At 33.6% G+C, this 27,648-nt stretch overlaps 1 protein-coding gene across 1 annotated transcript in view; it reads right to left on the bottom strand.

Moving 5' to 3' along the window:
- Positions 1 to 3,973: 3,973 nt before the first annotated feature.
- Positions 3,974 to 27,648, bottom strand: part of jumu (Forkhead box protein N4 jumeau) — a 37,814-nt gene continuing 14,139 nt past the window's right edge. Inside the window, exons 2-7 of the mRNA XM_085952121.1 lie at positions 16,290 to 16,406; positions 12,238 to 13,199; positions 9,060 to 9,184; positions 8,001 to 8,317; positions 4,626 to 4,722; positions 3,974 to 4,528 (exon numbers count right to left, since the gene is read on the bottom strand). Coding sequence (XP_085808247.1) covers positions 4,422 to 4,528; positions 4,626 to 4,722; positions 8,001 to 8,317; positions 9,060 to 9,184; positions 12,238 to 13,199; positions 16,290 to 16,406 — 1,725 coding nt within the window. The 3' untranslated portion in view covers positions 3,974 to 4,421. The remainder of the gene's footprint in view (positions 4,529 to 4,625; positions 4,723 to 8,000; positions 8,318 to 9,059; positions 9,185 to 12,237; positions 13,200 to 16,289; positions 16,407 to 27,648) is intronic.

The raw sequence follows: 27,648 nt of genomic DNA, 5'->3' as shown, positions 1-27,648 counted from the left end.
CCAACATAAATACTTATAAAAAACATGATATTTTATTTTACATGCTTTTGTTCCCAAGGTTCATATTGTAGAGAAACAAACGGATCTAACTCATCACAACTGTTTGCCTGCAATATTGATGGCCCTTCTATTTGGCGAGTACAATACTATACTATTGTAAGTCCGAGTGATGTTTTCAAAGTAAATGAAAACCTTTCTATTTCTGATGAGGTTTTAATAGAATATCCAGACATCAAAAACTGGATTTAGGATAGAATATGTTTCGGGCGCAGGATTATTCCTGCAATCTAGCTGGCATCTCTTTCTTAAGGAGTACCTATTATAATATATTTTCAATGGATTATTTTTTCCTAGACAATAATATAACCTCACCCATTTTTTTCTATAGCGGCAATTATTAATTTAATCACAAATCTACTCTAAAGAATTGTGTCGGTATCGTTTGTCGAATGACGAATAATCAAAATTGACTAATAAATAATTAGCTTACATTCACAACAAAGAATATTATGTTCTTTTTAAATTTAGTAATATACATGAGACATACAAATTTATAATTTTGGAGATACATATTGTAAGCCAATAAAAAAACATTGATGTATGTACTAATAATTGATAAATACTCCTTATAAGATACTTTAAATTTGAATAAAAAAAGAAAACTTAGTAAATTTTATAACTGCTCAATTGAAAAGTTATTAACAGATATTAAATTGATGAACACATTAATTTTATTTGATGTGAAAAATTCTCGACACAGCAATAATAGATTAGTTGAAATAAGATGAGCTGCTCTTTAATAGTTGAATTCCCAGAAAGTAATGGTTAACATACATTCTAGAAAACTTACTTGCTATTATGTGTTGACATAGATTTGTACATTATTGAGATTAATTTAAAAAGATCTTATATTTAGATAATAAGGATAACTAAGACAAAAAAATATAAATTGCTATTTAAAAAAAAATCTTACTCATCTCAAGTAGGTCAGAAATCTTCAAATGCTGATTGAAATCGCAGACGGAAAATTATCAATAAATATTCATCAATGTAAATTATTTTGCAGAGCGAGACGGCATATTGTAAAATCAAAATTAATCTCTTTAAATACAGCGTATTAGTGAATACCGCCGTATCATTGTTTTAGTAGTAAATTTAATAATTTATGTAGTGCAATATTCTTAAACTAGGCCTCTTCGTAGACCATTTTTTTGGACATATACAATGTAAGTTCATATAATTATGTATTTACAAATTAATTTTAAATATATCAAAATATGTTTATAGTATTTTTCTAAGGTACTTCTTTCTCGATCCATGATTCAAATAAAATAATATTATAAAAAACCCTATACTGCTACTTAACAATTCTACTGGGAGGTTTTAATACTTAATGATTACCTAAGGTCCTTAATTGAGTTGTTTATGAAATATTAAAGCAAATTCGGTCGAAATTTTACAATATTTACATGTTTTATTTAAACGTGGGGTCTGTTGAACAATCTTGAACAACTGAATTCTTAACATTAGCTTGAACAACTGAATTCTTAACATTAGCTTCCATCTTAATTTATTTGGTATGAGACTGGACGACGAAAGCAGAGGAAAGTAGTAATAGTAAAATTTCGTATTATATTATGGGAGTAAAATATGTTCCATTGAAATTCTATATAAAGTGTGGCCACCATGGTAACACAAATTAATATTCTCAGAAGACGTATCCTTAAATTTTATTAATATTCAATTTAATGAGAATTGCGATGACAAAAAAAACAAGATTTTATACAGTTGAGGGCTAAGTAAAAACATATAAGGGCAATGTCACAATTTTCACATACACAACATAATATTATTCACCACTTACAAGTAAACCAAAAGCCTGATAATGTAACGAGGATTTTGACTTTTCATATACACAGCCGATAATTTGTATACTCCATCACACGGGATAATTAAAAACCAAAAATAGAAACAGTGCAAATTGTCTCACAATATGCAATACTTCTAGGTTAGTTTGTAAAATACTTCATATACTATAAACAATTTTTTTTAAAGATTAATATTAAAATTTGAAAATCTTTTATAGTAATTACAGTTTTAAAACTAACATTTAAGAGGTCGCACAGAGATTTTATAAATAGTATAAAGAACGACTTCAACACCAAAATCTTTGAATGCTGAAGAATCATTATATGAAAAAGAACACTTTCAAATGCAAAATTTTGCGACAAACTGCATACATACATAAGATACTTTAATTGAAAAAGTAACAGATTTATTAAGCGATGATTTTCTTAAATCATTTTGCAATCACCATTGGTAATATTGAATTTTAATCTGCTATAAGACTATAATATTCAGCTATATTTTTTTTCCTAATAATTAGAAACATTTATAATTAACCCGTTTGCTATAATTTTCCAGCTGGATGTATATCAACATAATAATATTGGATGTACATAATTACACACTTAAGTATGTTGCAATATTGGGAGAGGGTTTCTGCTTTAATATAAATTATAACATTTACATTTAGCCTATAATTTCAGTGATTCGATAACATTTAATGTGGTTAGTAAAATTAATTATTTGTTTGCAGTTCGTAAAATTTTATAGGCAAATTTTGGTAATTGACATCCAAAACGAATGTTCAATCTGTCATTCACGATGAGAGCATCTATAAATAATAAAATACTATAAGTGTTTACGAGTAATATAGTATCCTATTTTTTATGTCCATAAATGTTATGTTGAACAGTCCGTGGAGGAAGAACAACCAACAATGATACATATTAGTGTTCGGCAAGTGACAAGCTGTTTTGGGCACTATAGCTGACAATATTTATGTCAACAGCGAAACTTATGTACTACAAAGTACAATTTTAATAAAAAAACTAGTCAGCGAAACTGTATTGTTGACGTGGAAGAAAAAGCCATACAGCAAGAAAAATCGGAACAATGATTGAATTTTATTGATGTTTAAAAACTAAAAATTGACAACTTTGTTGACAAAAATAAAAATAATTTGGCTTAAGATATGGCCTACGTACACACTCTACAGAGAGCCTTCTCGGTAGCAGTGGCGAGGAGTGGAGGTAGACTGGATGTTGAAAAAACCTTCTTCTGCCAGATGCAGCCTTCTATGGTTTAACTATCAAAATCGCCAAAGTGAGTTTAAGTTTGTCATAAGTGCCATTTTTCTATGCAACAAATAATGAATGCCTCAGATAATTAGGTCGACTGGGGTCCTTTTTCACCTTCACTTTCATAGATTTAGACTCAATCTCTATTGAAAGTTTTCTTTAACTTCTTTGAGTTAGGCTAATTTAGGTACTGGCATGAAACCAACATTATAATGTACATCAAACTTGAAGAATCGTAGCAAACGAGTGGGTAATGGAAACATAAACAAATACATTTATTCCAATATATGTTGGACAATTAATAAAAAATAGCACATTGATTTTAAAGAACCATATCATTTTGATATTGAGAATACAAACCACAACACATTAATACAATATGTATGTCTCAATTTCGCTATCGCATTTCTACGGACGCATACAACACAATCATATTTTGTATAGGATTTCGCATATATGCAGTTCACATAAGCGAAAATCACTCCACATAATTGCACACACTGAATTCAGCTGTGTTTTACGCATGCGTTGAATGTAAAAGCAAAATAGGGACTATAAGAGAAAATTCAATTATTAACAAGAAATATATACATTGAAAATATTATACAATTATTATTAGATAGTAAGTTATCGTGAACCTCTTCAATGTGAAAAATAAACTGTTTTTTTAATAATAATTTGATATTTTAGTGAATAAAGAGAAAACATTTCCTAATCACAGACGTGGTTAAAAAATCGAAACAAATGAGATCACATGAATTAAGATTAGATAATACATGTCCACTGTTGGTAAAAAAAAAAAAAAATCACACCACGTAAGTTTTTATTTTAACTAATTTCTTTCACTACAGCATTTCACAAATGAGAGTTTGAGAAACACACAAGGTAAATGATATTAAAATTGCAATATTAGCATTATCATTATTGTAGTATTTCACCACAACCCAAATTGTACATGTTCTTTTAAGCCAGTGCAACTCCCTCCCAAAAGAATACTGCAATTTTAAAGACCATTTACGCATAAATTACTCGATAAAAGAGATATAGTAATAGTTCAATAATATAGGTACGTTATATTTATGTACACAACACTACCATCGGTGGAAGGTTTTAAATTATTTTTCTAGAAAATCAATATTCTGTAATATAACTGCATTTGTACAGCACAATGGCATTTGTACAACGTACAACATTGATAAACAAATACAATATACAACATAGCTTACTTTTTGAAAGTTTCAATCGCTCAATTGGAAACAGTATCGGTTTATAAATTTCTTAAGCTATTCTATTCACGAGAGGAGTTTTCCGTCGATTCGTGTGAGACGGCGTAGTGCTAATTGTTTGGTATATATAATTAGTTTTGGGCCGCTTCGCCAAACTCTCTGCAAGAAAAAATTAAATAAATTAAAATGCCATCCTAAAAAAATTGTTTTATGATTTAGTATGAATAAAAGAAAAAGAATTGATTGTATCAATTACCTGTATGATGAAACTGGGATGCTAGGGCAAACTCTAATTTGATGGGTTGACTTTCTTCAATATCAATTTCATCATACGCCCCGTCTCCATCCATAACCTATAAGAAAACAAATAATAATCACATACCTATTTTTGGACAATGGGAAGAATGATGTTATAATCGCAAGCTCCTAATCCATGAATGAAAATATGTAATTCAGGAGCTTTGAGAAATAAAATACTATAAGGTAAAACTGCGATTAGACCTTAATATAATTAATCAATATTACAATTCTATGTATTAATAAGTATAGAATACTGAAATGTCATTTTGACATTTCATATTGATTTCCATAGTAACGCACGTATATATTAATAATTTAGTTGCTAGGACTGGACACCAGTGGCGAAGGGTGGAGGTAGGCTGTTAAGATCCGCCATAAATAGTGCACCTTAAACTTAGTCAGTCAAACGTGTATGTTTTTATTGAAATAAAACTTCAATTTACAGATGGTATTGGTTAGTTTTTAAAAATAAATTAAACCCTGCCTAACCAAACCATAATCGTATTTGTATATTTTAGGCGATATGACAAAATTGTGCATACTTTTTCATTCATACTTATTTGTTTTCGTTGGATTAAGAATACATATTACACATATTGTTGGATCATTTTTTTAATTCATTAAGCCCTGCCTACGCCAAACTATAATAGATAAGAATTATTATTCTATTTATAAAATATCCAAAGTTATGTATGATTTAATTGCATAATTTTAGATATTTTATAGATAGATGAGTATTTTTTGACTATTATATGGCTTGCTTTTCGCAGGGTTTAATTGAATTTTGAAAACTAACTAATATCATCTGTAAATTTTAGTCTTATTTCAATAAAAACATATACGTTTGACTGACAAAGTTTAGTATGCACTATTTATGGCGGATTTTAACAGCCTACCTCCACCCTTCGCCGCTGCTGGACACACAAGAAAAAATGTGTACTGGACAAACAAGAATACAAGCTAATAAAAACGTGGTAATATTACTCCAGTGAAACCCTGGTTTTACATTTTTGAAGACTGACAAAAAACATAAAAAATGGATAAGAGGAGGGCTTTTTTAGAAGTTATACATCTTTAGGCGCGTTTGAAAAATCAGATCAGAGTGTATTTTTGGCGTGTGACATGTAACACATAATTTATTTTATATTATATTAAGAAGATACATATTTTAGTGTTCATCAATCACCACCAATGTGCCGGGTCCTCTACATTTTTTAGTCTTTGACATGTTTCAATTTGCAAGAAACATTGTCAGTACAGTCTCATTGTAGTCCTTATTGTGAAAACATCACAGTTCTTAAGGGGGGACATGCTCAGCGTAGGTCAAAATGGAGCTTTTATTGCATTTTCAAAGCATAATCCTGGACATTCCTTAAACGTTGTAGATAATTTATTTATATAATTTTGAAGCCTTATTTTCCTTTATATTTATTTTAAACATTTGATGGCTGCATAAGTATTCTTGTTACATAAAATAGTATTCTTTTAAACCTCTCGCTCTAATGTTTTAGAATATAGGGCTTGCGCAGACAGAGCGCGGTCAGGCGGTCTGCGTTCCGCGTTCGGAGTTCGGCGTTCTTTGTACTGTATGGGTACACAGCCGGCGGTCAGACCGCGCCGGTCAATTGGAACGCTAGAGTTCTATGCCCGGAATTACAAAGAACGCCGTACCTCCCGTCCAGTCCCGTCATAGGAATTTGAGCAGTCAAACAACATAGAGCGAAACCACACGAGGGAGTGAGTACGCAACAGCGGTGCTTTCTCACTTCCACTCGCAGTCGGAATATAGCGGTCTCGCATTATGCAGCGCCTGTGTCACAACGACGTTTGTATACAAATGGAACGCTTATTGTTGACCGCCACCTGTCTGCTGTCCCTGAACGTTAGCGGTCAACGGTCGGTTGAACGCAGAACTCCGACCGCTCTCTGTCTGCGCAAGCCCTTAGTAATATTTCAGTATATAAATGTGCAGTGGTGTTAAGATTTTTTACATTTATTAATTTTTAAACGTATTTATAAAACCATCAGTATAATTTATATCGACATTATTATAGTGAAATATTTACGATAAAGAATTATATTGATAATCTCTGTGATCCCAAATTTGACAAGAATTCGGCATTTTATTATTCAAAAAATGGGCAAGATTAACACATTTGAAGATAATTCTAAAGATACTCATTATAAACTATGTCTTTGACCATTCAAGTGTGATAAACATCCTACGAATAATGATTGCTTTATAATAATTATTGACCTCAGAATAAGGTAGTGTTTTTTTGAAATACGCCATTTCTTTTGGCATTCCCCAGTGGTTGAGCTACAACATACGGCCGTAGCCATAAATTGACAAACTATAATTGAAGTAGGGAGTAAAATGATGTTAACGCGCGTGTTTGAACATGTACCGTTTAAAAAAAAAAAAAAATTCGGTTAGGTACGTGTAATAAAAATAAATTATGCAGTCATCAAATGTTTAAAATAAATATAAAGGATAATAGGGCTTCAAAATTATATAAATAGATTATCTACAACGTTTAAGGAATGTCCAGGATCATGTTTTGAAAATACAATAAAAGCTCCATTTTGACCTACGCTGAGCATGTATGTCCGACCTTAACAAATAACAAACTAGTATTTAATATATTTTAACAAGGAATACCCTTTTCTTTATTTCCTATTTTTTTTATTTACTTCAAAAATTATCCTTGTTAGTGTTATTATTATACAAAATCACTGAAATTAAAATACATTAAAAATTAAATTTTTATGAAAAATTGTATGTGTGTTTGTGGCCCCTCACAAATGGGTGTAAATTTACCGCACCGGATGACACCAACCCTAGTCACGCCACTGCTCAGATGAGTTAATGATCCGCACACACAATAGAAAAATTAGAGGGAATGTTGCTCCTGAGTAACTTAAAACAAACCTGGCAATATTTTCCTAGTTTGAAATACTGACAATCTCCAGACTCCATTCCATGCTAAATTCAGGCTGTTTTAAATTTCCCAAAGCAATGAAAAATTATATGTATTCCTTGTTAACCCATTCACTGCGGAACAGTTAATTACCACATTTAATAAACATGCTAATAGTATCTAATGGCAACGCACCAGTTGCGCTGGACGCACGGGATGGGTTAATTTGCAAAGTATTTTTTCACCCTTTTCTTATTATTGATATCTGCGGAGATTGTTGCAGTACTTATTACAACTCTCATATAATACACAATGTAAGCGGTGATTTAAATTATAGAACATGTTACATCGCTCTTGATTGGAATATTCCAGGGATATAAAAATAATATATGAGAAAAGAGAGTAATAACCTCAACATCGCTGGTCTCGTCATCATAGTGGTGTGTGGCAGGGGAGAGAGGAGAGGTGGCCAGCAGGAAGGCTTCGTCGACGTCCAGCTCTTCCTCCTCCGAGCACTCCTCTTCTGGCAACTCCTCACTCACTACTCCCTCTCCATCTCCCTCCCCTTCCCCATCCCCGCAGTACTTCATCTCCCCCCTCTCCAGGGCCTCCAGGCTGTCGGGCCTGACCATGGCCTTGCGGATGGCCTGTGGGTCTTTCCTTGACCACTTCTGTACTTCTTCGTCCATTTTACCCACTTTGGACGGATTCATCGCCCACAGACATCCTGCAATGTGAATAGAACAATCTTGTCAATCCTTATTTATTAATGTTACATGGTTTTCATGGAAGTGATATTAGGGAAGGTCAGTTGGTCTTACGTTCATTCATAACATATTTACAAAAAAGAAGGTTTTCACCAGCTTTTGCCAATTCCGTTGGAACCAGTTGACGATCACTGTTGCAGATGATCTAACTCCATAAATAACTAATATCCGCCACAATCTCCATTATATGGCTGAACACCCTCGATATAAGTATATTTATTTTGAAATCAAAAGGTACGTAGTTGCTGGGAGCCTTATTAACCCATTGGAGACAATTATATGCAGCAAATTGATGTCTCTGTTGACCAAGTGATTCAGGACAATCGGCGTCAATTTGGCACCATTTTCAAATTTTAATTTTGAGGTATTTCTTAAAAAACATAAAAATATACTTACCTACATTTTTACAATTTTAAATAGACAACAACTTGTAACAAGTTTTAGAAAACCCTTGTCAAATTTACTACAAAATGAAAACTGTCTTCAATGAGTATCTTCTAAACTTTTAAGATTTATGTAAATTTTAAGAAACTTTGTATTAGGTGGATAATTATTTTGGTACATATAAAATTTATTCAGATTGGCATATAATTGTTCAATTCAAAAACAGTTATGTACCTTTTGATACTAAAGTACTTATAAGGAAAGTTATCCAAAAGAAACAAATTTGTCAATGAGGACAATCATTTTATAGAAACGTACCTTTTCTTTGGCCACCATTTGTAGAAGGTTTCTCTATTTTCTCGAAACATTTGTTGAGACTTAGATTGTGGCGGACAGAGTTCTTCCATCCATTTGGGGCTGTTTTGAAGTACGGAAAGTGTTGGCTGAAAATTAAAACATAAATATATATAAATTATGTAGAAAGGATGTCAAGTAAGAGTGGATGCTATAGTGATTGGTATGATTAAGACAATTGAAGCATTTATTTCCGAAATAATGACGTACACATATGGTCATTACTTAATAAAACGTACATCAATATTTTACATATAATTTTATAGAATTAGAATAGAAGATCTATAAAAATAAAAGAAAGTTTAAAAACTTAATGACTTACAGAAATAGAGTAAAATGATACAAATAAACGTGGATATGTTCAATTATATTTTGCTAATATATTATAATAAAGGGTTTATAGGCTTATAAATATAGATATAATGTTCTAATTGAAAGCATGATGCGTAGAATTTGTTAAAAGAAAATATATAAACTATATTAGTGGTTAGCACCCGGACTAGTTTAATTTATTTTGCAACCGCTATGTCAGTGGCCAAATGGCGAGATCTGGGGGTTACATGTAAATTTTATGAAAAACATTTCACCGTTACACGGTTCGCCGTGAGCTTTCTTATAGGAAAGAGATGACCGTATACTATACGATCTCCAATTTTATTAGATTCAATATGAACAGTAATTCAATTTTCATAGCTGGTTTTGGCAAAATTCATGAATTCAAGAATAAAAACCTAACCTAACCTAATCTAACCCAACAAATAATCCAGTATATCGGCTATTTTAAACATTTGTTTGCTGCGGGCTTCCTGTAAAGTGTAAACTGACAAGAACCGTGTTTTATTTAGACATGAATTCTATGTCAGTACAACCCAAAGAAGTTGGACGGTCTTTAATATACGGCCATATATTTCCGATACAACATTTCACGGTGAAGTGTGATACGACGAACTGCATACGTACAAGTTTGGGAAAAGGGACAAGAGATGGGAATTATGCATTCTGTCTAGTCAGCACCCACACCAAAACTAAAGAAAGTTTGTAAGGGGTTGACCCAAATGAAAAATGAAACCCTTTATTGTGATGCCTCAGTTACAATTTTGAGTTAGGGCAATAAAATCTGTGGAGATTTTTGAAAATACACATCACAATTTACAAAATGTAATGTGCTTGCATTTAATAAATGATTATTCATTCATAATGTACAAACCAGAGTCAATACTGTATATAGGTAGCATTGAAAGTTAATGCAATGTTTATAATAATATATTAAAAGATAAAATTTTATAGGTAATAACTTTATGTTGAGCAAAAACACAACTTTATTTCTTATCAAAAATTATCTGAAAGGAAATGGCCCGACACACTGGTTTTATTGTTTAAAAAATGAAGATTAGGTGGGTAAGTATGCAGTGTAACAAATCTCAACGGTCCACATGCCCAACGTATGTCAAAATGGAGGAATTAAATGAAAATACCATAAAATCTCCATTTTGACTTTCGTTAGGCATGTGGGCCCTTAGATAGTAAAACACACACAGTAGGTACACACAAATTATAAATCTGTGGTCTTCGGTAAATTTATGATGAGTGTTAAAACTGATATTTTGGTTTTAGAAGAGTTTGAAACTCAGTTTCACTTTTTGAAACAAGAAAACAAACTAGGTACAAGGTAAATTTTATAAAACTAACCATCTATAGTATCAATACTTCAATAGCTTCGGTTTACGAAACAAGAACCCACAAAATATAGTAAAATATACTTTTAATCCTAATCTAATTTAGAAATCACCAATTTCCACTTATTGACCAACGACCGACCACACATAGGCAATTTAATGATATAATAAGTATTTAGAATAATAATTATTTCATATCAAGTAAATGTACCCTCATGACCCAGACATATCGTCGCTTAAGAAACAACACCGCGGAAGTCAATTAATTAAAATTTTCAGGGGCAAACAAAAACCATCTCAAAAAATTGAAAATTGATACCTTTTAACTTATTTTCAATTTTTTGAGATGGTTTTTGTTTGCCCCTGAAAATTTTAATTAATTGACTTCCGCGGTGTTGTTTCTTAAGCGACGATATACAGTGGATCATGGGCCCCATCCCCATATCTTGACACAGGCCCCCAGGTCAGGATCTTTGGCGTGCCCCCTTGGCGATCGATGTTCTACAGCAAAATATTGAACAAGTTGCACAGCTACTTACATTTAAATGTTAATACAATGGCTACTACTTTATTATTCATGGAATAATTAGTAGTGTATAAAAATGTTACTTTTCATCAAAATATAAGAGTAGGCCCTAGAAATCGCGCGACCTATGGGTTGGAACCAATGATTTAAATTTATTCACAATAGTGATATTTTTTTTTCATTTTGTAGTGCATACCCGTAGGATTTTGAAAGTTTTTATGTCCTGAAAACGGGGCAGTTTTAATAAATAGATAGATATTAGAGAGAATAGTTTTATATAAACAAGCCAAAAATATGCATCAAACCAGTTTGGATGATTTTTTCATATAATCTTAATTCAAAATTTAAATGTTCCTATTTTTGTTAGTCCCTTCAAAAATATAAAATTGAGGTTGATCTGTATGTCTAAATGTCTTATGAATGTCGTTCATCATGAAATAATTTGTAAGTCCATGTCCATGATAATAAAAATAAGTAAATTGAATGTCTATTAATTTCGATCTCAAATGTGCAAAAAATGTAGAATACAACAAAAAGTGCTCAATATTCCAGTACTTTAATGCTAATACAAATACAAGGTGACACAATAATTGAATCATGCACACGTAGAATGGCATAATATACCATACATTTGTCCCGAAATGCATTTTCTTACTGCCAAAAATAATATACTTTATCTTACACTCTGTTAACTATTTATTTTCGGCATATTGGCAACATCAAAAACCCCTTTTAAAAAAATAAATTGGTGTAATGGCCTATTTTCCATACATTTTAATAAAATAAAGAAAGGTTTTTGCAAATTACTCGCAAGTTTAAAAAATCTACGTGAGCATGATTCAATTGTAGTTAGGTGTACACATATAGGTGAATAGTGCTACATATAATGTTCAGTTTACAGAATTTCAGATTTCATTTATACAAATGAATTTTGACTCACCACATGAAATTGTATATCTCTGATACTGGAAGACTGCCTGTCCGTGAATTCTTGAGTGCCATCGCAATGAGACAGGAATATGAGTAAGCCGGCTTTGGAAATTCTCCGCAAAATGATATTTTACTTCCAGGCATAAATTTTGAGCTGACGCTATCACTAAATGCATTAGCAGACATAGTGGTTTTGATAATTTGCCTATTATTGTTTAATGTTGCATTGTCGATTAATATTGTAGCGGAACTTTTATTGGAATTGGTGAGAAGCGTTCTCGATTGCTGATGCCCGAGAATGTGAATGTTGCCAGATATTATAGTCTTTGTACCGAGCGTTTGTGTCGTCACGTACTGCGTGCCGTTAACCCTCTGGTTCGTGTTTAATATTGAACAGCTTTTATTGTTGAGTTTAAGCAATTCAGGTTGAGCTGTCTTTATCCGTATTGTCGAGGTCGGCGGACCGCTGAGCTTAATGGGTTTGCAGTCCAGGTCATTCATCAAGTCTTTCTTTATGTTTTCTAAATTTTCACTTTTCACAAAAACAAAATTTGATGTTTCTCGGATCGAGTCAGCTTCGCTGAAACTGACACTGTCTTCTTCGGATTCTAACGGTTCTTCTTTTATTTTAGGTATGCTGATAGTGTTAGGTGAAAACGTTAGGTGGCTCTTTCCTTCTGTCGGACTGGGGAGGGGTGACATATTCACTGAATCACTATTTACAGAATTTAACATGAGATTTGAGGAATTTTGATTCACTATTTTGACCGGTGATTCCGAAAACATGGAGGGCATGACAGAGTTGGGATTGACCATCACCGCGTTTGCCTCCGATCCGTACAAATCCAGATTGTGCACAAAATTTGATGAATTGTGCAAACTTGCATTGCTACCCGCTATCCACGCCGTCGCATTATCCATTTCTATATCCAATAACGGTGGAAGATCAGAAAAACTGACTCCGAGGGCATCCTGAAAGATTGATGGAACATATTGAAAATTTTCTATAAATATGTAAATAAAAGTAAACAACTATTTTCGCTCCTAAATGGAACAAGTGAGTTTCCATAGAGTGAAGGTAATATTAAGAGAATTTTTTCCACAGAATGGTTGTTAGACATTAATCCAATCTATTGAGTCCTTGCTCTGGATCGAATACCCGTTGGAAAATCAAAGTATCTTCTGACACGATGCGGGATCAATCCAACACTTTTACCAATCACGCTGTCATGGGGCATGTATTTTAAGCTTAGGCCTTGTCCAGATGGCGCGTGTCCCACCGCGCTGAGTACGAAAAATGTGCTGAGCCCATATAACGCGTTTAACGAGTATAAGCTAGGTGACATAATTCGTTTTTGAATGGGCATAAACAACATCGCCCCTAGAGAGTCTGGCGATCGCTTGCGCTTTGCATGTAGACGGCTCACTGAGGTCACCGGTACCTGAAATGCGTGCGAGTTATCATGCGCCACCTGAACGAGGCCTTAGTAAAAGGACATAAGTAATTGATGATACTATATTTTCTGCTGTTTAACCTAGAACATGTTTTTGCATGGCACGCGGGCAAAGTTTGAGTTTTGTATGCACGAGTTTAATAGCTTTTTCATACTTAATTTACCAAAAATCAACTGATTTAAAAAAAATACTTCTGCCTGTTTTATCGGTATTCAAACAGATTACCCCAAATTAGAAAACCACTCTTTTGACGATCATTGGGTAAACATAAATTACCATGAACTTTCATCAATGAATTATTTCAAAATCGATTTTAAGACATCATCTTGGCAATGGTTCGACAGAAATATGTGCAGGTTTCTTCTACATACCGCATCTTCAATTATTTCCGAAAAATATTCAATTATATATCGTAAATAAATAAATTAACATCAGACACACTACATACATCTCAATAAATTGGAAGAAATACACTTTGTCTAATGGTACGTTTACATTTGACATTTATATTGTCATATTTATGTATGACACCATATTCACCAAGTGTAAACAGTAATTATATTTGTACCAGCCACTTATTTTGCGTGTGTCGACACTCACCTGTTCTTATTTCTACTTATATATGCAAATGTAAACACCGCGTATTCGACAATTCCGAACTTGCCGCGATATATCACCGAAGTTGGACTCCCGTCTACTTTTATATCAAGTACCTGACACATTATTCATAGTTTGACAGGTACCTAGTGAATTGCATATGTATATTTCTAAAACAACGGACAATCAATTATCATAGGTACCTACACCATGAATGTATGCCCAACGTTTACGTTAATAAATGTACTGTAGCGATCTGTCAAAAATCATAGACAGTGAGAAATAAATCGGATGTGCCGTGTTCTATGGATTTTGTTCGAAAATAAAATATCGCTTTTTCTCGGCACATACGATTAATTCTGATGCACTCTGTGAAGAAAAAATACGCTTCAAATGGTATTACCTAATTCATTTTGGCCCACACCTGCACTCATAATACGATAATATTATATTGAATATGCAATGATGATCAAGTGCTAGATATCGCAATGTTACTGTTAATCGTTCTTCTACACATGGCATTTCTAAATTGTGTGTCTTGTTTTTTGGCAAAAGGTCCAATCTTGCAAACTAAAGTTCACAAATTGAGTTGGATCTTCGATTTTAAACTCTGACATTAAACGGAAGGCACCTAGTTCTTCTCGTCGCTGAATCCATTCCCGCACCCATCTAGACCATTTTTTCCTCCTTTTTGTTGCCAAAAGACTTAAAATAATAACACTCGCTGCTTTTACTTTTTTCTACATTCCCATATTGACAACTGACATAACGTTTTTGAGAAGTATACAAAATAAGTGTCCGAATAAATTACAATATCATATGTAAACACCGCATATATTTATTCCAATGTTGCCATTGAATAAAGTGTCGAGACTTTATTTCAACGAGAAGTATACCAGAATTTTATGTCAGATCCATGCAGGTGTAAACAGTAAGTGAAATTTTATGTCAGACACATAAAATAAGTATAACGGTATAAGTGTCAGATGTAAACGTACCATAAGAATATAAATGTAGAAAGTATATTGTAAATTTAGGCATGCGACAATTTATTTCAGAATTTTGCATATAATTTAACATACACGTAGAAATGGTTTGCATCGATGCCTTAGGTCAGGGATGGCTAACCTTTTTACGTATGCATGCCAAAATTTCCCAAATAATATTTTTCAACTGTCCGACGTGCCAAGCAGTTTTTTAAAGCGAAATTTTTTTTTAAAGTTTTATAAAAAAATAGTTAATAATTCTATTAAAAAGGTTTAAAATTACAATTGAGTTATTGATATTCTATCTTTCACCGTATTTCCAGCTGAAGACATAATTTATATTCATTGAATATTTTTTTCCTTGTTTTCAAATTACGTGATTATTAAGTGATTGTGGAAGCATTTAAACCACTCTTCTTTCATATTATATTCTACATCACTGAGCGGTTTTCCATTTTTAGAGATTAAGTTTAAGGTAAAATAAAAAGCAGTTATTATTTTTGAATGACTGCCGATAATTAATTTCATAAGGTTTGTTGATTGTATATTTTTATAATTAAATCCCCAATCCTAAGAACCGACCGATGCAATTGTATGATTACATTAAACGTAATGATTTGCCTGCAATTTTTTACACAATGCGATTTGTCAATGTTTCCGTTTGCGCAACGATTGGTACATAAACATATTATGAAAAACCGAATAAAATACGCATGGCTATGTCATCATTATTTTTTAATATTATTTATTATATAAGTATCTACTATAGTATAGATTTTATTTGTAAAACATTTTTATAAAAATAAATATTTTTAAAATAGGAAAATAGCAATATTTCTTTTCTCTTCAAAATGAAACATTCGCGTGCCATGCAAAATCATCCCGCGTGCCACTGGTGGCACGCGTGCCATAGGTTCGCCATCCCTGCCTTAGGTTATGGATATAGTGATAACATGGCACAATAGACGCCTCTTTTTTAATGACAGTGCAATCAGAGAATGTTAAAAACAAGTCTTTAATTTACCGAGAAGTCAGTGGTGCTCCCCAGATCCGTTGCCATTTCCGACTTGATGTCTATATCCAACATATCCTGCAGAGAATCTGTGATGTAGAAGTCCATTGTGCCACTTACGAAGCGGTCCTAAAATAAAAAAAAAACGATGTAAGTACATGCCTTCACCTACATTATAAAGTAGATGCTTTTTAAACTTGACGGCTGTCACCACTGTCCCCTTTATGCTGTGCGTAGCACACATGCTTTTAGGGAAAGCGTATACCTATGAGGAATTGATTGTTGCAGTTATCTCACTCTAGTTAAAATTCAAACAAAATTTGTGAAATGAAAAATAAATTGATTCACATTATTTTTTTTTCAGTGTTAAAGTTAAAGCCTTATTTGTAAAATTATAGGCGGGAATGCGCCAAGGATGTCTGCCGGCAAGTGAGCAATAAATTATTTGTTTAGTGGAAATATGGCAAGTCAAAGATAAGTTGAAAAATCATTTTATTGTCTGATGTCTGTCTATAAAATATTTATAACAAAAATCGTGACATTTACTTACGTATAATATATTCTGAATTAAGAATGCAAAGTGACTTGGAACGATCGTTATATATCGATGGAGTATCCATAACTTATAAAATAATCTATAGCAGAAGAAAATGGCGCCGCAGGCGACTTTTTTACTATCCATGAAACAAGCTGTTTTTTCTTGAAATATTATAACTTTCTGACTCATTTGATTTTCTGGTGACTGATTCGTAGGACTTTTGCCACCCGGGTGTATCACACTTGAAGCGCCCCTAATTATAGGTACGAATGACCGAATCCAGAAAGTTTTTGTGTAGGTATATAGGAACTCTATGCCACCTCAATTTTGGTTTTTTTCATATTATCTATCAATATTGATGACACAAAAACTTGTTACAATGCATATTCAACAAATCATAACCTGAGGATTTTACAACATGACATTTTTATTTAAAAAGAACTGGTTTCATTAAACCAAGTTACAATAAAAACATAAAATATTAAAATATAATAACATCAAAATATTCATCAAAGTAATTACTACTTCCAATGATAACTTTTAAATACCTCGTTATCACTAAAATAATATTTAGTTAAGACCATGATACGATAGTGAAAGTAAAGAATAAATTAAAATTATTGTTTAAAAAGGAGCGGTGAACCAAAAAAGTTAGGGAAACTATGCTACGGCGGAACCGCGTAACAAATAAACTGGGCAGATGCGATGTCAGGAAGTCCAAAGGAGGCCAAAGTGATTATTATCTATGGTCGCTATCGCCGACTGCGTTTAAATCGCGCCTGTTGCATCGGCTTGTATTGCTCGGCGTCCCTCCCACTCTTCTTTTAGTTTCCTACCCAAGTTGTCAAACCTTACTTCTAATGCGGTATGTTTATAAGTGAGGCAAGCCTAATTTGTATATTGTATATGGTCGCTTCTGTCGTGATGGTTTGCTCGGACAACCTCCCGTCCTTTTTTTCCCGCCAGAACTATCGAACTAGACTACATAGGATGTGGTGGATACTAATTAAGTATTTTAATACTGTTGACCGAGTGTCCTTTATATGGTAGTAGAATTAGCACTTTGTGGAATAGTAAACAATTATATATTTTACATCCTTAAAACGGAGATATTTCAGAGAATGTAAATAACCGAAGTAACCTTATCAAAAATACGATTTACAGACAGCACTTATAAATCGTTTGACGGACATTTGCGCGCGAAAAAAGCAAAATAAGTATCGCAGTAGAGCTGCTAGAACTAGACTACTATTCGGATTTAGTTTATACAGAATATAGTTATGTTTATCACAATCTGAACATTAGGTACTTATCTATAGTTCGTGCACATAATATACCTAGGTGTGTTTTTTTAAGTTATCATTCATTTCTACCAAGGCGATCGTATACCTAAGTAAAGTTAGATAATAACCAGTGATCGGCATGATTTGTAGAATAGTAGTAAGAGTGAAACCTCCGATAAAACCAGTTGGTAAGGATTTGGTGCAGGTCATGCGGGGAGTTCGAAATCATGCGATGGTGGCGGAGGAACCGCGCGCGAGATATCTTTCCAACGGGGAGGGGCTGGAGGAAAAGGGCGAGGGAGTGCACAATGGAATACCTCCACCGGAAAACCAGTTTTCGAGACGAGACGATAAAATAATAATGTGAAAGACCGTGAGTTTGCCGCGCGCTTTTCTCGCTGTTCACAAGACAAAGAGATTAATAAAATAATATACTATAATATAAGTATATTATAAATTAGGTATGAAAGCATTGTATGAAAGACACTCGCGAGCAGCATTGCCTCCCTTTTTGATGTTGATTATTATTATAGTAGGTACATCATCTTAAAAAGTTGTAAAAAATATTTCTGGCAAATTATACAGTAGGTACAATAATAATAATTATAGTACGGTTATAAGGCAAACTGTATATTATGACCAATGTCATATTATTATAGATTGCGCATCCCTTGCAGGCAGTCGTAAAGAGAAAATCATATCGCCCAAATGGCGGGAATATGACGCATGATTCCCACGAAACCGTTTAAATCAACAATTAATAATAATTCGAGGATGTTAAGCCATAGATTGCTAGCCAGATAGATTAGTAACATCGAAAGATCGAATTGCGGCTTCGACGACGAAAACTTTAGATATATTCAAAACAAAACTAGGTACTTACACGTTTTGTGCATGTAGGTATAGATTGCAGATTGAAAAAGAAAAAAGCCTATCATTAATTTCTAATAAGGCGATCGTTAATGATGAATTGTCAATGTCAATGAAATGTTTAATGAATCCAATATAATATTGCTATTTATGGTTTTATGAATCAACAATAATTTGCTTGACGAATATTTTAAGTAAATAGATAATTAGTAGCCAGTTCTTCAGTTTTGCAATAATTGAATAGTGATAGACGATAGTTATTTATTATTGTCAAATAAGTACCAAATAATGATAATTGGATGGATAATGATAAAGTAAGGCAATTAATAAGTGTCTAGGACGATTCGGCGCTGGCACAACTGGACGGTACGAAATCGAATGAAATTCGAAAATAAACAGACGTTCGTGAATTGTAGGTACTTTTAAAATATATATTTAACACATATATTATTATATTATTTAATACTAGGCGAGAATTTGTATACGTAACTAATGATTTCATTGTGCATATTATGTTTACGTTCCAAGGAGAAGAGAATATTCTTTTATTTTTATATGAAGCATCATAATAATTCTCAATCCGCAATAAAAAAAACATTAGGTATGTTAAAAACAAGATGAATTAAAACTACTAAGTAGTAGATAGGAACTTATTACTCTTATTGTAGTCTTCGTCGTCTACTTTCTGTATCAAACGGTAGGTAATGAACATCTATTTATTTCATTCGACAGTGCGGCGCCCACTTGTCATTGTGTCCAATTGTCCCAGTGCTATTATAAAGTATATTAACAATATTGAAGTCTGCATAGGTTTTTATTCTGTAATTACTAATTAATTAGGTATGTCAGTGCTAACCTGACAGCTGGTATCTAATAAATTGTAATAATTCTACTGGAATTGAATGTGAATGAATGGATCGGCGTCGACGGTCCAGTTTACAATTATTTGTCATTATCACTCATCAATCACTCATCACTGCTCTCACAATCATCGCCTACCTACAATATAATATGTAGGTACCTATTATAATTATTGTTTAGTCTGGTTCTTGATGGGCACATTGCGTAATGAATGACATATAAAAAGCGAATGCCCGTCTGGCATGAAGGCGCGTTGAGTTGCTGTACGTAGGTACTACAATATGCAAGTAACTAGGTCTGTACATATGGAATACAACTTTCCCTTGCTGTTTGGTGTTGAATATACTTATGATGAATCAAGAGGTCTGTATTTTGATGCACCATAATTTCCTTTAGTATGTTGTTTATAATTTATTATGTTTTCAGTCTATTAAAATTGTTCGATGAATAGTCGGTACTCATTGATAATAAGTTTCTGACATTGACCCAAAGATTTTCCGATAGATTTTATAAAACAAATTAATGTTTAAGAAAATATTTTATAATATTATGATACGTAGATAGCACTAATAAAGAAACTTAACGTAATTTATTATAATATATTGTCAATCAACCACATTCAGTGTATGAAAGAATCTAAAAGATAAACTCCGATTTCCGTTCCAAGACAGCTTAATATACGTATATTATATAAAGCAGGACGCAATATAATATGGATCCTCAATGTAGAGGTATTTTTTGAGGATCGGTTCCTAAGACTCGATAAGGAAAAAACATTGATGCATTAAAAAATAAATATTAAAATAACCAAGACTGTCTTCTATAAATGATTAAATTTTATAAATAAACCAACCACTATTCAAATACAATTAAATATAGACAACCAATAGGTACTCTATTTTACAGTGAATAGTGGTATCAGTGCGCAGAATAGACGGTTAAATGAAAAATGAATAGAACAAAAAGTTGTGTGCATTTCGATTCATAAGAATCATTTTATGTTGTTTTAAAATTAAATAATGAAATGAACACTATAACTGTTAACAATATATTTTGTTTAAGAGCTAAACCGCAGTATTTAAGTACGTTTAGTACTAGTACTTACTATCTAGATCAAGTATTTCATGTAAAAACCGCGAGATGGGGATGGGCATGAGATAGATGTCCAATGTTACCCAACATAAGTATATTTATTAAAATAAGTAAAATGCGACAAGGGCCCACTGGATCGATGAACAATTAACTTTACGAGAGGAGTGAAGATAGCAATGAAAGGCCTTCATCCAGCAATGGATCGAGAGTGGCTAAGATGATGATGAAAGTATATCCTACTAAGTATTCATGTTTTACGTGCAACAACCAATTTTGATAATGTCTAATAGAATCCTCTTTGAAACCCTAATCTGTAGACTGGTCTCATTAGCACTCATCCTAATTTCATATTAATTCTCCACTCAGCTCAGCTTCGTTTTACAATAAAATATACATATTGCTGTTTCACTATGTCGCGTAAATATTCGTACATACACCCCTTCAACGGCCCACGGCCCGAATTGAGGGCTTCGTCCCTTGGGCAGAATAAGTGAAGGTTTTAGATCGAGAGGATCATTAACAAAAAAGATTCTTTAAGCACATTGTATAGAGAGACTATGTTTTGAGTTGGCACGGGACTCCCCCAATTGAAATATAGGTAATGTATTGACTCCGCATTAGCCCTTGTGTACCGAATTTTAAGTCTCTGGGTATACGAAAAGTACGCGAAAATTGAGCGCAAAACGTTGGAGTAATTAGCTCATCTTTTATTATAGAGTAGGTTTATATAATATATTTTTAGAATAGATTTAAACAAAATAGAAATGTGGCCAAACCTGTCCCCTGAATGTGCCACACAACTGACATAAGGATGAATCGTGCAGATGATTAGTCGAATGATCACTGGCATTCTTGTTATGAAATCTCGTGAACCAAATTTGACACATCCTCGTTTTTAGCACATTCGGCCCATACACATCACAAATGTTTGCGTCGCCGTGACAGCAGCATTTCCTTTTTTATATTCATAAAACATACAATGTCTGAGATGCACTTCGTCGATAGTCATTTCATATAACCTTCAATTTCGGCGATTTTCACTGAATGTCTAAAAAAAACATCCGCGCCATTTTATCAAACGGTGGTTTCAGACGCTTTGGTTTGGGGTTATATTTCATGATAATAATCAGTGCAAAAAAGTAATACCAATTAGCCAATTCAAATTCATTGTTCAATAATTATAATAATTTACATGCGTTCTCAACGCGCGTAGAGAACGGAAAGGAATGACATTGTGGCCTTCTTGTCGAAGGTCGGGAATCATTGGGACACGGTGTCCTCGGCTAGAAAATAAGGTCAGTAACGAGACAGACATTTTTTCGACATTTATTTATTTTATACGATATTTTGAAATCGATAGGTAAATCACACAAGGTTTTGATTTGAGTTACCCCATCTCCGCCTGTCATGTATAAGGTTATTAGTACGACATGTAAATTTTTAAAACTATCATAGCAGTTCATTTTTTTCTGATTCCCACAAAAAATCACATTTTTGTGCTCAATATTGTTTGGCAAATCATCATATGACGGAAAGATACACAGTTTCACAGCATATATAAAATGTATTACAACAATGAATCCATTCGAGCTATGTTTAGGGCATTCGGTGAAATTTATGGTCAAAATAATCGACCTACAGAGCTTACCATTCGTAGTCTAGTCCATTCCGAGTCAAATGGTAATGTTTGTGATGTTAAGAATCCAACCCGTCAAAAACGTAAACGTCCTGCTGAAAATATCGATGTTTTGAATAAAAGTGTGGAGGAAAATCCAGAACAATCAATTAGACGTCATTCTCAAGAACTTGGGACTTTCTTATCTACGTGAAATATTCTTAAAAAGATTTGCATTTGAAGGCGTATAACATACAATTAAGCCAATAACTTAATCCGAATGATCATTTTTTGGTGCGTCGAAATTTTGCTGATTGGGCTTTGGCAGAGTCTTTAGAGCAACTTGAAACAGACCTATTATTTCATTAAAAAATCATCTTCCGCGATGAAACTCATTTTTGGTATGAAAACCAACATGCTATTCTTGAAGCACATTTACATCCGCAAAAATGAACAGTTGGTGGTCCGGACCGTATTTTGTTGAAAACGAAAATAGCAATGCAGGTAGGTACTGTCACTGGAGAGCGCTACAGAAACATGATTAGCTACTTACTGATTTTTCTGGAACGAATTAGACGATTTTGATCTGGTGGTTCCAACACAATCATGCCATACAGCTCGTAACATCAACCTATTGAGAGAAAAGATCAGTACCGTGTCTCTTATTTGAAAACTCTATATAAATCCAACCGCGATTTGCCACACAAAGGCCATTATACAAACCATAGACAAGTTATTCGCCACAGTGCAATACCTGAGAATCTAATGACAAGATAATGTGTCCACCGGCCACCCAGCCATATTTGTGGGACTCATCCCGCCTTAACATATTACGTACAATTACTTTGTAACTCTATCTACATTGCAACACGAATTACAAATCTGCGTTCATTCATGGTTGTTCTATACTGCCAACACCGTCTACCGCGAAAGTTTTTGTAAAAGTATATAATATGGTACGTACGTAGTAAACTACAATTTATACATACATATTTTTAAGGAGCATTTACTTATTGACAAATACAGATTCATTCGAAAGACAGATGCATGTGGTTGAACTATGAATTTTACATATGTGTAATAAGGGTGCATATAATTTGCGTCTATGTCTTTCACATAATATTCTGCTAACGTGTCCTCTTACATATTGTGATTTTGTATCAAAGACTGTGGTATACATTAATACGTCAATACTTTTCATGGATAACATAACTAATTGTTTCGTAAGAAACGCGAAATAAAAAAAATGCCTCCATGTTATTTTAAGATGTAATGGAAATCAACATTTCCAGATATTATTGATATGACCGGAATATAATAATATGTATGTAACTAAACATATTCTCATGATTTTTCTTGTTGACTAATACGTTATTAGCCATTCGCACAATCCATGTGGAAGTGATGGGAAAATGGTGTTTCACGATACCTAACTCCCATAGCCTGAATTACAAATTGTGATCGTTAAGAAGTTAACATAATATTATGTATATGGAATAATGTACTTATATATTAAATTTGAAAAATTAATGTAGAGAACGGCAATATTTATTTTATTATGTTGGTTGCAGTAAACTGCATGCGCTTTCCAAGCAGATGCACGGCGGACGGCGAGCGTTGCATCGTCGCACCGCCCTCCGCACCGTTTCATGGAGTTAGTTAGCATCAACACTCCACGGAATAAAAATAATACAAAATTTTATTCCGGGCACACAAAAAGCCTACGACAGAGGTGGAAAGTCAACCACTGTAGAAGAATCAATGAGACAACCTCAACACTGTCTTGTCATTACTAGTTAGGTACTTCTGATAGATTATTTAGTAAGGACATTTAGATTTAATACGAAAGAAAAAAAAACAATTCATTCAAATAATCAATATGTATAAGTACCATGGTTTCACAAAGTGATCACTAGAAAGAGGTATGTAGCAGGGGGCGTTGAAGAGCTTGTAGGCAATAAGATAATTATTAATAACTTAATAAGTATAGGTAGATATATGTATACCACATATTATACACATTAATAATATAATACCACACCCATTCATTCTTATTACCAGTTATTTTTAATCTTCTGGTTTTAATAATGGGCAATTTCATCTTAGTTAATTCCGTATAACCGAACAGTACCAAAAAAAGAGTTCGAAATTGTTCCTTTCTAAACTAATTTTCAGAAATTAAAAAAATACACACAGCCATATAAATATTTAAGTTAAACGCATGAATTATATTTACAATATTGCATATATTATTAGTTGATTATAATGTTAAATGTCAAAAAAGTACGACAAATATAATTATTATAATCATAGGTATTTTCAGCGGCATTTTCATAATATTACATTAGTATTATTTGATAATATTCTAACACACCTAGGTAATCTATGAATCTATAAAATACCTACTTTATAAATCGAGATTTGACTTCTTGTCATGCATACAAGTATTTTAAGAATATTATAAGGATCAATCTAAATTCTAAATAGTCCAGTACAAGTGTAGAAAGAGTATTTTGAATTATTTCATTAAAAATATAAGTAGAATTTGTAATAAAAATAGCCCCGTCCCTACGATAGGGACAGTTGCATTGCATTTGAAATGATGGGGTTCGGCGGCTATGGTAGGGGCAGGTAGAAAGATGATAGCCGAGGGGAGTAGACGACCCCACGTCAATTCAACTGCCAGGGTCGAATTGGCGGCGCAGATAATGCAAAATCAATTAAGAATTTGACTTAAGGATACAATTCACAACAACACCACAATATACTTAATCAATGACTAGGTACCTATTTATAATAAACTAGATTTTGTGATCGAGAAATATCGTCTCAAGAATTATCAAGAAATACTCGTGTGAACCGAGAAATAAATTATGTGAAATTCCGAGAATTCTCATTTCTCGAGAAAACGGAAAAGGAAGAAAAGCTCTGGGCGGATTTTTAAAAACCGTCGGTGATTTTTTTGCACAAGCAAAAGCTAAAAAATAGGTGTGTATAGAACCCGAATTTGATCTAAAATGGATTCGACCGACAGAAAATTTGGGCAAGATGAGAAAAAAGGAAATAAATATACCTATATCTCGAGAATTCACGAATTTCCAGAAATTATTTAAAAAAAATATTCACTATTTGCTGCCACAAACATTTTGTGCCCAAATAAAACTCCTGTTATTTCTACTACACACAATATCTAACCAAGCTAAACTTCCAACATGCTCAATTAATTGGTTGAAAATATACCAAGTTATTTAATGTTACTGTGAGAATGTTCCAACTTGTACTTTTCCAAAACTTTTGAAAATTCTCGCGGAAAACCCTCTGACATGCCTCGCGGAAACTGGTTGCAAATGACTGCTTTAAATAATCGTCTAGTACTAGTAAGTAACCTTCGCCAGTGGTAATTCCCGACCCCAAAAACAATACAAATATAACGTTTCTTCACAATTTGATACTCCTGTGCGGGAAGTCCGCTAGAGTCTTGCATAAGTCACACGCGTGCGGAATGCTGGACCGTCCGTGCATTAAAAACCTAGTCTGTGTGAACAACTACAAGTGGTTGTCGTGTACGCGGGGTCTAAGTAAGAAGTTTTGAATGATGATAATGTGGTAGAATTATACAACAGTGATGTAATAGGGATGGGCAAATATTAGTCCTTGTCTTGCCCTGCTCAAAGTTATGGTAGGGTAGGGAAGGTATCGATCTGGCGGCACGAGAGCACGAACCGCGGAACGGAGGGGCAAGGGCGGCTTCCCTCCACCTCGCGCCCCGCTTCCTTGCCGTTCACATCAGGCGGGAAAGAGATTCCACGATTCTATGAGAAGCAATATTTTTTGGAGCTAAAACGGCATACTAGCCCGATCGCTCGCTACACATTGTATGGCAGAAAATTCTGTATGCGTATTGCATTGGGGAAAGGGCTTCCGTGAATGGGTTGTACATTTTTACAATAATTGTAATTATCGGAGGTAGTAAAACCAGAATCGCCAAGGATAGACAGAAAATGTGTTGTATTTTGTTATATCAGTGCACATTATTTTATTATTCTGGTACCAATACAATGATATTATTATTGATTTTTACATCAGTTGATGCTTAATTCAAATTCAAGTACAATTTAAACTAATAAAATAATAATTCAAACTTGGGGAAACTTTCGATCGCCGGTAGACCTCACGTGAAAATGTTTGAGTTGCATACGATGTTAATCAAGTCAAATGAAATTGTTGATGGAAGGGCACAGCCTGGTTTTAAAAGGAATGCATTAAATAAAACTTGACAATTTACGAATTGCACGAGATGGTTAATTGGGGCGGATTGAGATCCTTTTGCATACATAAGAGGAAGGTGTGGGGACATTGGTCGCTTAAGACTATACGTAGTTACATGCATATTTTTTGAAGGGAAGATAAAGCCAACAGGCTGGAAAACGGCAAGGTTCTAATAAAAGTGTTCCGATGAAGACGTAACTGGGTATATTTTCCAATATTTCCATATTATAAATTGGGATACAAATATGTACATATAAAACGACTATTGCGTGTGCCAACTTACTGCCACCCCTTATGTAGTAATATACTAACCTACATTGAAGTTAAATTCCCTCCACCAAACCCGCCCCGCACCACACTCGGTCTTAATCGAGAGTATCACGGGACCCGTCAATTGGTGATGTGAAGCATCTAAAAATTGGCCTGGGAGTGTCCTGGGAGAAGGTGCCCAAGACTTAGGTTGCTACGCTCAGAGTGAGCTCTGACTGAGTTTACTGAGTTTACTCTAATTCAAAGTGCCAGGGAGAGAAAAAGCACATAGAAATTACTTAAAAGAAAATGAAGCTACTTATTTATTATATCAAAGAACGAAGCTAATCATACAGGCAGCAAAATTTATGTGAAGAGATCTTCACGCCCGTAGTAAGACGCCGCAAATTTTTTGAATGCAAGATAGTTGGCCTTAGTAGCAACCAGGTCGGACGGGCCGATGGGTCCAACAACTGGTTGGACCGACCTGAGCATCTCCTCCCGTTCGGAGCACATACTCAGACACTCCCACAGGATGTGATTGGCATCCTGTATTTCCCCTCCGCATGGACATGTCGGACGGCTTGCAAGTCC

This window comes from Rhyacophila brunnea, unplaced genomic scaffold (assembly GCF_057557595.1).
Source record: "Rhyacophila brunnea isolate RB1 unplaced genomic scaffold, BYU_Rbru_1.0 scaffold_3, whole genome shotgun sequence".
Classification (NCBI taxonomy): domain Eukaryota; kingdom Metazoa; phylum Arthropoda; class Insecta; order Trichoptera; family Rhyacophilidae; genus Rhyacophila; species Rhyacophila brunnea.
Note: the sequence above shows the minus strand (reverse complement) of the source record. Positions and strands in the feature narration are given on the sequence as shown.